The 16661-nt window shown below is 37.7% G+C and overlaps 1 protein-coding gene across 2 annotated transcripts in view; it reads right to left on the reverse strand.

Moving 5' to 3' along the window:
* The window catches only part of LOC121732232 (ankyrin repeat and fibronectin type-III domain-containing protein 1), a 160752-nt gene that overhangs the window by 61884 nt on the left and 82207 nt on the right, over positions 1-16661 (reverse strand). Inside the window, exon 1 of one of the 2 annotated variants that reach the window (XM_042122050.1) lies at positions 1624-1833. The exons of the other annotated variant lie outside the window; for it this stretch is intronic. Within the exon in view, the coding sequence (XP_041977984.1) occupies positions 1624-1702 (79 nt within the window). The 5' untranslated portion in view covers positions 1703-1833. Of the gene's footprint in view, positions 1-1623; positions 1834-16661 lie in introns of those variants that run through there. 2 annotated transcript variants of the gene reach the window in all.

Consider the following 16661-nt stretch of genomic DNA (forward strand, 5'->3'; position numbering starts at 1 on the left):
GCGTAGCAAGTCCTACATATCTGTAGGACTTGCTACGCCCAAAGAGTGGAGACTGGACGCAGCTCTACCCAATAAAACTCAGCGGTACTCTAACAGCACCTTGGCAAATTCTCGGCAACATCCTGACATCCACCACTCTAGCGATGGCTTACACTGTGGCACCTATCGCGTTGAGGGTGTTCGAACGCCTCTAGGGCACCTATACGACAACTTTGCCTTTGGGCAACTTGTGAACGCTTCAGCTCTTCGCCGTAGTTGCGGAGGTTATCATGTTTCCGTGGTTTCGGCAAAGATCTTTTGGAGTACCGCCACAGTCGAGTACATATTACAAGGTACTGCCAAGATTTAGTAGGCAGAGTGTCCACTACCATCTCTTTGGGCGCCTCCGTGGTCTAGTGGTTTAGAGCGTGGCCTTTGTCTGACAAGTAAGATGATACTTGCGTCGGATGGGCATGTAAAAAGTCGGTCCTGCGCCTAAACTCTCGCCAGTCGTGTCGGTCTTCCATCCCACTGGGTTATGAGAGTGAAAGGAATAGAGAGTGCTCTTGTGTACTGCGCACACACTTGGGCACTATAAAATTACTCCTGCGTACCTGGCCTGGTTTCAATGAAACTGGCCACCGTCACCGAAACCGGTGTGGAGAGTATTATATTATTATTATTTGGGCGCAGCGAGTCCCACAATTCTGCGGTTACCCCAATCCTCTGCAGAATTTGAAACGGCATTTCTCATCAAAAATATTTGAGAGGTCATAAATTTCCATAATAATAATTAATAACCAACAAGAATGTTTAGACCAAGAAATATTATACTTTAAACATTTGACGTAAGTTAACTACTTACCTAATTATGAAGAAATATTTAACTAGCACCTAATTTAAAAATTTCCAAATGACGCAAATACAACTTTGAAATTCAGTAAATGGGACTAGGCATTCAGTTGGCTGACAAATTTAACTATCTGAACTATATTTTTTTTACATTTTTAATAAAAGAAAAGTCTCATTATTATGATAATAACAATTAGTAATAACATAGAGTTTGCAGAGCCTTTCTCTATTATTTTTAAGTACAATGTTATGATTATGTTTTTATATTTTTAGCGATCATTATGATTATGGTTCGTGTAAATTTAATTGCTGTTATAATCAAAACCAAACATTAACTCAACACTTGTTAGTGCTAACAATGAAATCTGAGTAGCATCACGCACTATATTTAGTAGATGTAGAGTCTAGGTCTTATGCTGTAAAAAATACAGCCTAAATTCCTATAATTTACATATCTTTGTAACCAAAACAATGAAAGGAGTTGTGTATGCGTATAAATGAAATACATTATATTTTGGTTATGTACAGTCTTACTTATCTGTTACCTAAAACTATGAAATAGGTGTTGCCCATGGGTATATGATATACTTTGGATAATATTATGTAGAGTCTTATTAATAGAGTAATTCCTATAACATAATGAAATGAAGTTATCATGAGTATAACTCAAATACGTATGAAAGATTTCGACCGATTTATATGTATATGTATGTATGTACATTATTTTGGATACTCTATATTCTAACGCATGGGAAACTAAGCTTTAACATCTAGGTCGTAAGGAATACGTACGTTTTAGTTTGATCTTGATTTTGTTCCTCGGACTCCAAGTCAACAGGCCTGTAATGTCAACAGCGCCCCGCACATTCATTTACTGACACAAACTCATGTTTGTTTCACAAAACAAACACATTTGACACATCTCGATCTAATCTCACACATTTTTGTGACGAAACTCGATTATTTCAACGGGATACGTAATTTTTACGACAATATCGCGGTCTTGCGTGTGAGCAACTGTCATTTAGTACAATACTCCATCGCCAGGCGCAGCGGAGGGAGATAGCAATAAAACATAATGCGTGCGAAAGAGATAGATGTAGCAAAGCCTCAAAGCTGTACCTGTATGCATAACGCACTGATTTGGTTCTTGTCTTTGTTACTGTTACTACGCTCTACTGCTTTCCAATTATTATTTTGGCAATTAGGCTGTTTTTTGTTTGAATATTATGTAAAAAATTTGAAAGTAACAATTTGCATGAAACTTTCGAAGCGGAAGTCGCAAATTCATTTGAATCTTTCAGCTCTACCACATTATCACAATATTTACCCTAAAATATATTGTAATACCAAAGAGTAAAGAGAAACGCTTTAAAATAACTTTAAATTCAGGAAAAGCACTTTATCGTGATGAATTGTGTACTATAACTCTACGCAGGTAATCAAAATCTCAATATACATTCACAAAAAATATACCTAATTAATAACTGTACTCGGTGAAACATGGCGGTAGCGGTCATTGACTCCATGTCAAAAAACTTGTCATTTTCTATACAAAGCCGCGATTGACAACATCTGACACTTCATTGTCAATGTGGTTTATATAGTAAATGACAAGTTTTTGATATGGAGTCAATGACCGCTACCACCATGTTTCGCCGAGTACAGTATAGCAGGTAATGTCAAAAATTTAATGTCAATGAACATTTACAAAAAATGTTTTTCCCAGACAGAAAAGTTTTCACAGAAAGCTTACGCGATGAGCTGGAAGCAGATCAGCAAGGCTGGCCTTTGGGGAGGCCTTTGCCCAGCAGTGGGAGAGTACTCGTATAAGCTTATAATAAAAAAATCGTCCAAGTTGCGCACCGATATAGAGCCAAAGTAGGAAAAAAATTGTGTTCTTGTATGGGAGTTCCCTAAAAAAAGATACTTATTTTATTTTTCCGGAGGCAGACAGACAGACGGACAGACATCGAAGTCCCAGTAATAGGGTCCCGTTTTTACTTTTCACCCTTTGGGTACGGAACCCATAAAAGTAATGTAACAAAAATATTAGCGTGAGACTCATATTATAATCTTTACACCATGATGAGGAACTGCTAAATTAATTTATGTTTGAACATAAATTCCGGTATTTTAAGTAGCTAAGTAAACAGAATCGTTAATTTTCGACGATCACTTTAATTTTAATGGGTTATACAAGTTTAACACGATAAAAACTGTAAACATATTATTTTTTATGTATTCCATTAGTTATGTAACAAAACATAATTTTATATTATTCATTAGCACTAACAAAAAGTCAATTTTGGTAACTTTACTAATTCATACCATATCTATCATAAATGCGAAAGTGTGTCTGTCTGTCTGTTGCCTTTTCAGGTTCAAACTACTGCTAAAATTTGGTATGGAGATATACTCTGAGTCCCCAACGACATAGGATACTTTCTATCCCGGAAAAATGTACGGTTCCTGCGCGATTATCGAAACTCGCAAAATTTGCCAACCGGCACCTTTAAGCTCATCTAAAAATCGCGTGTTCTTAGTTAAATTTTGCTTTTCAACCTAAATTTCGCTTTTTTCTTTACATTTTGAACTCCGAGCAAAGTTTGGCTAACCCATTCCCAGGGTGTCAGTCTGCCATTATCATCTGTCTCAAACCACAGATGTCAGATTGTTTCAAAATTGTCTTGTTTGGTAGTCACCGTAAAATGACCCTTTGGCTACTGAAGCAAGTCGGTTTCGGTCTGGTTCCTGTAGGCAAACGCACGGCCCAATCTAAAGACACTTCGACTCAGGTTGTCCCATTGTTACCAAAGTGTGTACCCAATTGTCTAGGTCAGCGATTTTCTAACTTTTTTAACGGTGCAACTCTTTAGAAATTCAAATTTGAGCCACTGTAGCAAGAAGTCCTTGCTGTCTGATTTTGAGTCCATGCTGTCTGGCGACTTTTCTAAAAATGATTAATATTTAAGTATAATAATATTACATTTAGTAAAAAATATACTCTTACTCATGAATGAACCTAAAAAGAAAGCAAAAATATGCAAAAATTAACGACCGCGACATAAATAATGTATTCGCGACGTTTGAAGGCAAATACAGAATCAGAATATATTCCCTGGAGTACTGAAATAATGAGAACCAGATAAACCAAAGGATAACGCCTATTCTATTTATAAGAAATTTATTGTAAGATTTAGTTTATTGAGAAGCTGTATTTTTGTGGTAAATTTTATCGTTAATAATTTTGCCAGGAAAATTTTAAATTTTTACGCCATTTTGGTCCTATAATAATATGCGTATTTTAAAGTCATGTCAGTTATAAGCTACTAAGTAAAAAAATAAAATATAAAAGAAAATAGTTATTTAAAAATACAATATTATTTGGGGCTACAAAATTATTTTGAAATAAGTGAATCTAATAATAGTATATAAGTAATACGTTTGTTATGCTTTCAAGCGAAAACTATTCAATCAATCATTTATGCAACTTTGAAAGTATACATTTTTGGAGGTACTTATAAGAAATTAATAATAATTTTATACAGTATCTAGATACTTTTTTATATTTTTTTAAACAAATAAAATATATTTTGAACCAGAAGCGAAGCCGCGGGATAAATTACTGTATTGTAATAAAATATAGTATGTCACAAGATTCCGTCCCAAGACCGACCTCCTAATCTTTAACTGATGGATTATATTTAATTATGGGATTAGGGGTTGAATCCCCAATTAAGAACAACTTACAGATGCGACCTTTTTCGTCTGAAGTAATGAATTGGGCGGGAAAGTGATGATTAATGGATTGGACTTTTACCATAAAAGTGTCTTAAACGTCCATAAAAAATGCGCGAAAATTGAGTTTTGTTATTGCTGAGTTTCTTATGTTAGAAAGTCTTATTGATACCCAAAAAATGTAATAGACAAAAAATATCACAATGATTTGAGATTATTTTGATTATCCATACATATTCTTATATATAAAATTCTCGTGTCACAATGTTAGTCACCGTACTCCTCCGAAACGGCTTTACTAATTTTAAACAACTTTTATATGCATATTCAGTGGGTCTGAGAATCAGCTACTGGGTACTTTTTATATTGAGAAGTGCATTTTTTAAATAAATAATAGTAAATTATTACAACTCGAGACTGACGGCGACCATTGTACTTTGTGCGACGGGATAGCGATGGACGTTGCCATGGTGACATACTTATTTAGTCACTTCAATAAAATAATACGGGCGAAATACTTTAATTGGCAAAGAAACGTTTGCCGGGACAGCTAGTAATCCATACAATACAAAATATATATAATATATTAATTTTCATAAATTTCCATATAGGTACTTAATCCATACTTACAAATATTAATCTGAAAATACATAAATCCACAGAAAATTTTAGTGTTTCTACGAAATGTTTTTCCATATCTCACGGAAATCATCTTTATTTACAACTATAGATGTAAGTAATTTATAAATGAGTGCTCGATAATTTGACAGCTGTCAGATTATTGGAAACCTGTCAGATTAATATCCAATAAAAAAAAATTGATTAAGCAGACATATCGATATGTCTGGCTATCCGTCGAAATAATATTTCAACAATGATTAATTAATTCTTTATCTCTATTTACAATCGTCGAACTTCAAACAGAGAGATTAAATACAGCTTAGAGGGGCAAAGTTTTTCCATTACTATGGGATTCAAAGCTCAACAAAGTTTTCAAAGAGATGAGTTGATTCAATAATATGCTTTATTGAAAGCAAATACGTTGTACTTTTCTGTAAACATGTCGTAATGGCAACAATTGAGAAATTGACATTGCATTAGCAGATAGTGTTCACTGTTTGTCATTTCCCGGGTAAAACTTAAGGGCTTAAAAGAGGTTTAATACATTAGTGAAATGGCATTCAAAATAGATTCAGAACTATTCTGTTGTATAAATGTTAAATACAACCCTATTCTAAATATTAGAAATCATTATCCTTTCCCTGTTTTCATTTTTTTGTGAATTAGCATATTTTCCTGTTAAAAAAAAACCTCTGAAATTGTTCATAAGCGTCTAAAACTTCTCCACAGTTTTACACAGCTTTACTGTCATTTTCCAGCCAAAACGTCTCCGGAACCCCAAAAACCCCAACTCGCGCTTAACCAGCCCCCGAGTCCCGCATACCACCACAATTGGCTACAATTGATCAGTTCCAATAGTTAGTCCAATAACCGCTTGTTAACTGTGAAACAGTAGACACTAGCTGTTAAATATCATACAGTCATCTATATGATGGTTTAAATCACAAATATTTATTGGAACTAATTAATGCATATTCAGTGGGTCTGAGAATCTACTGAGTACTTATTATATTGATAAGTGCATTTGTTGAATAAATAATAGTAAATTATTACAACTCAAGACTGACGGCGACCATTGTTTGTGCGACGGGATAGCGATTGACGTTGCCATGGTGATGTACTTTTTTAGTCACTTCAATAAAATAATATGGGCGAAATACTTTATATGGCAAATAAACGTTTGCCGGGACAGCTAGTATACTGTAAAAAGGTCTTTCAAGGTTAGTTTGGGCAAAAGAGTTTAATGAAACAAATCCATACTAATATTATGAAAGTGTGTCTGTCTGTTACCTCTTCACGCCCAAACTGGGCATGGAGTTCCTTTGAGTCCCGGGAAAGGACATAGGATACTTTTTATCCCCGAAAAATGTATGGTTACGAATTTTGGTGTGTCATCTAGTTTAAAAATAAAATAGGGATAATTTACAGCAATCAAAAACGGCTGTCATTTTCACACAATTCTAATTTCGCTATCCTAATATTTAAGCCAAAAAGTTCCCTACAAGATATTCGGAAATTTTTCGATCAAACATTTACCCAAGAATTTCAGGGTCGAAGTTGACGGGTGTAAATTTTAGATTAATTAATATACACCCACGGCGGAAGTTTTCCCCAATTTTCCTAATTTTCATTATCATCGGGTGATTAAATGTTAATTGGCGTTTTTACGTATTGTTTAACTACATCTAAAATGAATAAATAAAAATTATAAAATACGTTTATTTGAGGCCACTTACAACTGATATTATAATATTATGTTGTTAGTATACAAATGACTTAATACTTAACTTAGTTTTAAGTCCTTTGTATGACACTTCTAAAAATTAATCAATTTAAGTTTTTGCCACACTCTGGACCTCAGGGCACAAAAATCTTATAATGTAACCACACAATATGCCGCCGACTTCGGTAGCAAGGCAGTCTGAAAGCCGGCGGCAAACCCGGCGGCATGTGTGGATGCGCCATTAGCTCAAAAAAAACATGTTTAATTATTAAGTGAACTTTTGAGAATCCAAACGTCAGGTCTTATAGGAGAGTTAAGAAAAAGGCGGAAGAGAAAAGTGGCGAATAAGCTCTAGCGACAAGAGCCCTCCTTTTAAATAAAAGACAAAGGAGAGTCCTTATCACCGTAGCTCTATTACTCTAGAGTCACCTAGAGTCTAGAGTTCTAGACACTCTAGATGACAGTTGACAGTTGACACCCGCTACTCCGTCGCGCCAAAATTCTTTTATGGCGCGGGGACTGTATATTTTTCTCGAGATGAAAGTATCGTATGTCCTCTCAAATCACCATACCAAACAGCAAAATCGGTTCAGCGGTGTGGGCGTAAAATGGCGACAGACAGACATACACATTTTCGCATTAAATATGCGAAAATGTTATACATAATAATTTATTATAAGTATGGACTTAATTTAAGAAGTAGGTATTATTAACTGAAACTACCCTGGTATTTTAAATCTATACATATAAATAAAATTGGAGTGTCTGTTTGTAATATTGAAAGAACCGTTTTTTACTACATGCATATTATGAATGTATGTAGGGTACATACACCAAAACAATATTTTTTACAATTTTTGTCTGTATGTCTTTCTGTCTGTCTGTTTGTTCCGGCTAATCTCTGAAACGGCTGGAGCTATTTTGCCGGGACTTTTTTTGGTAGATAGCTGATGTAGTAAGGTGTAACTTAGGCTACTTTTTAACCGACTTCCAAAAAGGAGGAGGTTATATTTTACTTTTTTCATATTTGTTAGCGGACTATCCATCCATATATATTTCAAAACTAAAATAATATTCGTACAGCTTTATTCTCAATTCGAAATTGTTAATTTAATAAAATATAACCCACAATATTAAATATTGGGTAGTTTAAAATGCAAATCGGCGGGGTATAAATTCACGCCGGGCCACCGCTTATAAATTCATCAGCTCTAGAGAACGCCAATTGTTCAAATTCACGTGTTGCTACAGTTTGCTTGTAGGCGACGCACTACACCATAGGCTATAAGTTATGATAATTTATTAGAATTATTTCTGTGTAAGAAACAGTGTTGAATGCATGGTCTATGTTGTAAGTTTAAATAATAAGCTCTTTGTATTTGTTTTGAAATATTGCTAACACTTTGTGATTTGTATGCTTTCGATAAATAAAGATTAGGTGCTGAAAGAGCGTTCCCATAGGAAAGGGCTCAGGCCCTTAGCCCGGCACCCCGGGACCCACAGTCGCAACCTAGTCGCAACCAAAGCCGCACGCAAGTCGCACGCGAAGTGACACTCTACTTATTGAACGCTCCGACGCACCATAGTTTTTCTAATTCGTGGTTTTATTAAATCCCCTATAATTTCTGGTCCTTCGAGCCGGATCTCGAACTAATACAATGCATCGTACAACTAGATCCCGCGCTAAATTGTTAGAAAAATTCGAAAGCGCTTCGGAGCACGTGTTGTCGCGAGAGTGTCACAAACAACCAGAATCGCGTAAAATATCTAAGTCGGACAATGTGAAAAGTGAGTCTAATGTGTCAATATCGTCATCGTCTCTACTGAGGCGAAAACAGTTGGAACTAGCGGCAGCCGAAGAAAGGGCTAAAATAGCCATGGAACTAATCGACAAGAGGCTCAAATGTGACTTAGCCTTGGTCGAGAGTTCCTCCAGATGTAGTGAACCTGCTAGCATCGACGGGAGTCACAACAACGTTGAGAGTTGGCTGGAACGTAGTGAACAGCCGTCACCAGTGGCGGTAGCAACGGCAGCGGAGGTGGCGCCGGCACCTAGCGCAAACGCATGCGCACCTAGTCGGGCTACTGCTCCAGACGCCGGAGGAATTATTCAGCTCGCTCACACGTTGAAAGACATCATGATCTCGTCACAACAACATCAAGACGAACGACTACTCTCACGCCTATGTACCCCACGAGAATTACCGACATTCAGCGGTGAATGTAACGAATGGCTACACTTCAAAAGCTCCTACGAGGAATCTACACAGGTATGCCATTTCAGCGACTCCGAGAACTTATGGCGACTACGCAGAGCGCTCCGAGGCGAGGCCAAGGAAGCCGTCACCGACTTACTAATCGGCGGCACCTCGCCAGCTATTGTAATGGAGGCGCTAGAGCTCAGATTTGGACACCCAGACTTAATCGTCCAACAGCTCACTGCACGAATGAGAAAATTATCGCCACTCTCGAATAATTATCACAATGATATTATTAACTTTTCCATGAAAGTTAATAACTGTGTTGCGACGCTGAATACACTCAATCAGCACGATTATCTACGCAGTCCTGAATTACTGACGTCAATCGTCACCAAGCTGCCGAGTGTTTTAATAAGTAAGTGGTCGGACTACGCTTACGACAAGCTAGCTAGCAGCGTACCAAAACTGCAGCTACTGGCCACATTTCTAAAACGAGAAGCTACTGTGGCCTCGACAGTCGGAGTTACTCACCTGCGAGACAACCGGAAAGCCGACCCGGCGCCTCACGGACGAGCAAAGCCGGACGAGAAACAGAGGCAGCCTATGTACTACAATCGCCCTGTACTCGCGACGGCAACGAAGACCTTTCGACCGACGGCATCGATAAATTGCCCGTTCTGCTCAAAATCTGCGCATCTACTTGCCGAATGCCGATTTTTCAATAGAGCAATGCGAAAGGACAGATGGAATTTTGTGAAAGCAAAATACCTATGTTTTTGCTGCCTGCAGAAGCGACACGAGAAGACCGCATGTCCCGCACCTCTGTGCGACATCGATAACTGCGGACTGTCGCATCACCGACTTCTACACTTCAAGAAGCCCCCAGTCAACAAGCAGGCTACAGCGAGCACGGCCACCTACGAGCCGCAGACGGCCGACGGCGAGTCATCATCGTCAGCGTGCAACGAGACCGTGGCGCACATGGCCGCCCCTCGGCGCGAGTCGAGCGGCCCCGCGAGCCCGGCCGCCGACGTCGCCGACGCCGGTCTCCAAGTAAATAGTGAAGTGCTACTAAAAGTTGTGAAAGTCAATCTCAGTGGCCCAAAGGGCACGGTGAGTGCATTCGCGTTACTAGACGACGGTGCATCCATATCCATAATCGATAAGGACTTGGTGAGTGATTTAGGTCTTATAACTTGTCAGTCTAGACCCATAAAATTTATTTGTGCCTTTGGAATTGAAATATATCAATCTGATGTACCTAAAGTGTCCGCTACTATAGCTGGAGCTTTCGAAAATAAAAGTTTTGATGTAACTCTACGTGTTGTTAACAAATTAAATTTGCCTAAACAAAATTTGTCTTCTGTTAAAAATGTAAAATGCAATCATTTGTTAAAAATTAAGGACAAAGTTTGTAACGAATGTGTAGTGCCTCGTCTACTTATAGGTCAGGATAACTACTCTCTTATCGCCCCTCTTGAGATTCTGCACGGTAACAAGCAGGAACCATATGCCACGAGATGCCTCCTAGGCTGGTCCATTCATGGCCGCATCGGTCTCGCTCACACTCCCGTGAACGGCCACACCTCTCATCTCGCTCACTCAGAGGAACACGATAGGAACATTACAGAATTAAATAATTTAATTAAACAATCATTCGAACTAGACTCGATAGGAGTATCGACCTTACGCCGCGAAAATGCGGCACACTTAAGAGCAGTGCGTATGTTAGATGAAACTGCACGAAATGTAGGTAATCAATGGGAGGTAGGTTTACCCTTCACGAAAGATAAATTGGAATTTCCCAATACGTATGATTATGCACGAAAAAGGATAAAAAGCTTAGGTAATAAGTTTAAGTTTGACTCTACGTACGCATATAAAATATATCGTAGAGAGAAAAGATCGTGGCTGAAAGATTTGAAGTGCCTGCCCTCGCTTCGAATTCCACGATATTACGGTAACGCACATGAGTGGACGCATTGTTACTCAGCGGAACAGATGTTTACGCACTTCAACAATACAACAAAAAATGAGTGCGACATAGTTGAAAAACAAATGCATATTTTTGCGATGCTTCTTCTAAAGCTTACGCAGCTGTGATTTATTGGCGCTTGACACGTGCCAACGGACGTGTACTAGTTAGTTTTATAGCTAGCAATCGAGGCTTTTTGTTTTTGAAGCTACCTGAAGGTCAATGGCCCAAGGACCGTAAGTTTAAACAGATGTTAGATGACGCAAAATGCGAGGAACGAGTTGTACATTTGGTAGCAGTAGGTAATAGACATCCCTTTGGTTACACCGGCACCGGAGTAGATTTTTTTTTGGACCACTCGAGGTCACTGTAGGTCGAACGAGACAGAAACGTAACTGCTGGCGTCATGGGGTTGCAGTTGTAAGCACGACCCACGCGGGCCGCGACGGACGAGTCCGCATTGTTGATGTGCGCACACGCACCAGTGTGCTGCGCAGACCTGTGACGCGCGTCGCCTTACTGGCATCATAGGATAGTAGTGCCAACTAGTTAGCACTAAGGAGGCAGATTGTAGGCGACGCACTACACCATAGGCCATAAGTTATGATAATTTATTAGAATTATTTCTGTGTAAGAAACAGTGTTGAATGCATGGTCTATGTTGTAAGTTTAAATAATAAGCTCTTTGTATTTGTTTTGAAATATTGCTAACACTTTGTGATTTGTATGCTTTCGATAAATAAAGATTAGGTGCTGAAAGAGCGTTCCCATAGGAAAGGGCTCAGGCCCTTAGCCCGGCACCCCGGGACCCACAGTCGCAACCTAGTCGCAACCAAAGCCGCACGCAAGTCGCACGCGAAGTGACACTCTACTTATTGAACGCTCCGACGCACCATAGTTTTTCTAATTCGTGGTTTTATTAAATCCCCTATATTGCTAATCGTTATGTTTCTGACATGCTGGCAACAAATTTAAAGACGTGAGTGGAAGAACCACATAACTAACATTTTATAACATAAGCCACAGAAATAAATCAAGATTTATTTCTGTGACATAAGCACAATTTCTCATTTTTCCCTTACAATTTGAACAAACCTTGTAACTTACCTGCTTTATCATTTGGCTTATATTGTATCTGGCTACATATAAAATCCACAGATTTTTCATTTCAAATCATTTTTCCGGTCCCAAAGCCTTTATTTATGCTAAAAAGGCAAATTTACAACTGTCATTTATCTGGACTCACGTCTTCATTTCCTTTTGACATCAATGTTTCTATGAAAAATGACACAACGTTATTTATGACTTTCTTTTTATTAATAAAAAAAACTTAACTCAGTTTAGGTGTCATCTGCCTTTACGCTGTAATAAAACTATGATACGAATATAAATACGAAACTTTACGCCTAAATCGTTGAACCGATTTATTTTGATGAAATTAGATATGAAGATACTTTGAGTAGACATAATAATTATCCAGGAATTAACGGTTCCCGCTTGATAAACGAATTTTGGCGCAACGGAATTGCAGGCTTCAATACAAAAATAACAATTATCTATGTCACAAATAAAACTTACCTACCTATAGTCTGTCAAGAAGGTCATGACGGGCGGGAATCTATATATTAATACCTTGCGGGAATCTATATATTAATATAAAAATATTTTGCACAGTTATAGTTTATATCGACGCCCCCACCGAATAATCAGACTACGTGCTATTGTGGGGTTTTTGCTGTTATGCGATTTTTGGCATCTAGAAGTCAAAATACATCATGTGATTTTTTTTCAGAGTTTTTCTGTGGATATTTACAAAGATATAAAAAATTATGTGTTTATTCCATAACAATACTTAAAATTGTATTTTACACCAAAAACTGGGCAATAGGCTATTGTGAAAAAATATGTCAAAATAATTTGACGATAAACGGCTATTCGGGTAAATACATTGCTGCCTACTGCACACTTCCACTCCTGCACATCTCACTTTCACACTCCTTCCACTCAGGTAGCCACCGATCACCCGCCTCTGGTTCCCCAGACACCTAATTTCAGCTACCCGAACCTTTACAGCTGGCCACCAAGCATTGTCGAAGGCCCCCTCTGTGTCCAGCGATACCACAACAGAAATTTTCTCCTTCTCTCTCTTCTTTCTGATGTGGTTCACTCACCTTCTTCGGTGCACCTTTGGGGCATAAAGGCATATTGGTTGGGTTTTATTTTGGACAACTTGTAGAATCTGAGTCGGACGACCATCATATCGCGGTGATCATCTCAGTCCACTCACCTCCAGCCTCCAGTCTCAAACCAGCATCAGATCAGTCAGAGGTTTACACAGGACCAAAGAGTCAGGAATAGTCAGACTTTTGTTCTGTCCCTGGCTAGCTTTTTTGGATGTCTTAAGTCGTCATAGACGTAAGAACGACCAGCGGACGTTTTGTAAGACATCAAGTGGTAAAGTCCTTTTCCTTCCAAACATTCGTTAAATTATGTACATTGCTCATATATTTATTTTATACTTTACGGTTATTGTAGGAATCAGTCTTTTTCAGTTTTCAGGATATATAATCATATTCTGTTTCGATTTTTGTAATCCACATGCGAGTTTTCTCACAAACAAGGATGTATGGGCATTGGGCAATACTTGCTACAAAATAAACTAATCGTGACCGATAAGCAGCGAGATCTGTTACAAATAGACGAGAACGTATTTAGATATTTTCTTCTTTCGCAAAGACTCCTAAGAAGTGCTTAAAACTGTCACGACAGCACTTGTTACAGTTTTACGCCTGCAAGCAGCTGTCACACAGTCAAACATTATTCGTGGAAGTTGTCCTGCAGGTCCTAATGGGACCCAATTCAGTATTTAATTAGGATTGCGATTGCTAGCTACTAAAAGATGTGCTGTTATAGTGTGTTGTGTGAATATTGTATTGTATTGTAACTTGAGAAGTTTTTATCATAGTTTTGATCCTGATTACATTAAACTGTATTACGATGTAGATAGAAGTCGATGATTAAAGCACCGTCACATAAGAAAGGCCTATGATCCTCTCGGAAGACTGTCTAAAGCAATTTCCTGCCATTATCATTCATTTTATTAGAACACAATATGATATTGAACACCAACTCTGGTGTCGATGAGGGTTATGATTAACATAATTAACTGCAATGATTATAAGTACTAATGAAATGATAGAGCCAGTCTCCAGAGTGTATTTTTTTGAACCTAGAGCTGTTTTGATTGCAAGAATGTCATTTATATCATCAAATAATGAATGTATTTAAACAAAAATACATATTATTTTTATTTTACCTATAGTAGATAATCATTGGAATACACGACAATGACTATAATTATAAAGTGTACAATATTTTTTAATCACCGAATAGTAAAGTAATAGGTGTTTACCAATATTCTTATCTCAAACAATTTCCCCGAATAATATTGCAATGAGATATTATATGTGCATTTTATTGCAGTCGAAACACAAAATTACCCGAATAATCATGCAATAGACAATAATGATCAGAGCTTGGCTTGAAATTATGCTTTTATCACACATTTTTTAACAAATAAAACATAACACACACTACAATACGCACACTCAAGATGACAGATTTTTGAGTGACAAACCTATACATACGAATCATGTATATATTATAAGTCTATGATACGAATTAAACTCTTTTATTTATGGTTGAAGTCTGTTGACAACAAGTTGACAAATTGAAAATGTATTATATTTTTTTTATTTAATCTTATATACTATTAGACAATGCTTACACGGCCAGTCTGAGATCGGCTGAGTCCCAGAGACGAGAGTTGAAAAAAAAATTTATGATAAAGTCAATATTTTATTACAAATTAAACGTAGTATTCCTAATGTCGTTGAAACTAAGGTCGAATTTCGACCATTGGGCGATCTCTAGTTTTTTTAAATGAAATAAAAAATATGAGAACTTTATTAATTCGAGATAAAAATGTGCAAGGTGACAATATTTAAAATGCAATAAGCGTCCTCTGTGAAAATACAAAGAAAAAAATACACCTTATAAGCGTGATTACGTTTAGAAAATTTTCCCGCCTGTCATGACTTCTTGACGGACTATAAATAAGTCTTATGCTAAGTACTCACATACGGTTTTGCTCGATAGTTTAATCCAAATCGAGCAATAACCACCGTGTGGACCGCAAAACTGACAGCTCGAGCTCGCTTCGAGCCGGCTCGATGGAATTAAATATGTCAAATATGTCATTTCCTCCGATTTGGAGTAAAACTATCGAGCAAAACCGTATGTGAGTACTTAGCATTGCACCCTTCTGCTTTTCTAAAGTCGAGTGACGTAAGTAGAGATTCATGGAAAACTAGTTGCGTTAATTACGATCACATACCCTTAACTTTCAACAATCACTAATGAAAAAACTTTTTCCTTCAAACGCTACCATTAATAACCTAAAACGTTAATATTTTTCCGATACCATTAATTTCTCAATTCCTGCAACAAATGTATTGGCAATAAAATTATACGCGTATTCGATTTTATTAGGCGCGTTAAATTTTTATTATGCTTATTAATAAAATCAATTTAAACTAAATGTGTGATTATTATGGAGGATTAAAACTAAGTTAGGTTTATGCAATAACTAAGTTAATGTACTATGACATAATATTACTATGTTTATGTCAGCAGACTATGTATCTATAATCTTAGAGTAAATATTAACTCAGAAAGGTCTGTTACTCTATAATATTTTTTTAAGAGCCTATGCTGTCCTACTGCTGGGCAAAGGCCTCCCCCAAAGTTCTCTCGATCCAACACAGCCGTTGGCCAACCTGGCTCGTATTTGTCTGGCTCATCGCGCCATCTTTTTCGAGGCCGGCCACGGCGGCGTTGTCCATCCTCTGGTACCCATTCTGTAGTGATCTTTGCCCAGCGGTCAGGGTGCATGCGACTTGTGTGACCCACCCAGTCCCATTTTAGCTTGGCAGCTTTTATGCCGACGTCCGCAATACCAGATTTGGAGCGCAGTGTACTATTTCTTATTCGGTCCGCAGTCTGACCCCTAATATGCTGCGCTCCATCGCTCTTTGACAAACCCCGAGCTGGGACCGATGCGACTCGGTCAATGACCAGGTCTGAGCACCCTAAGTTAGGACTCTATAATATTATCAAATAATATTATGACAACCTACGAATAATAAAAACTAAGGAAACTTAACTCCCATACTTCAACCGTTTTAAATTTGGCTCCTTTTCGAACACTAAAATATGACAATTTAGATTTTCGCCAAGGTCGTATCCCAGGTAACGTATCATAATATTGCGCGCCGGACGACAGCCTGCGCGGTTATTGTCATTGTCATAGTTAAATCAAATCAAATCAAATCAAAATTGTTTTATTTCTGAATAAATTTAAAATAAATGTTTTCAGAAAGTCCTACATGATGCCTACCACCGGTTCGGGAACTAACCCGGCGAGAAGAACCGGCGTAAGAAACTCGCACGGGGCCCACTTTTTTACCAAAAAAAGTGAAAAAAAAATTAATCTTTTAAAATAAAGTTT

This window comes from Aricia agestis, chromosome 12 (genome assembly GCF_905147365.1).
Source record: "Aricia agestis chromosome 12, ilAriAges1.1, whole genome shotgun sequence".
Lineage (NCBI taxonomy): Eukaryota > Metazoa > Arthropoda > Insecta > Lepidoptera > Lycaenidae > Aricia > Aricia agestis.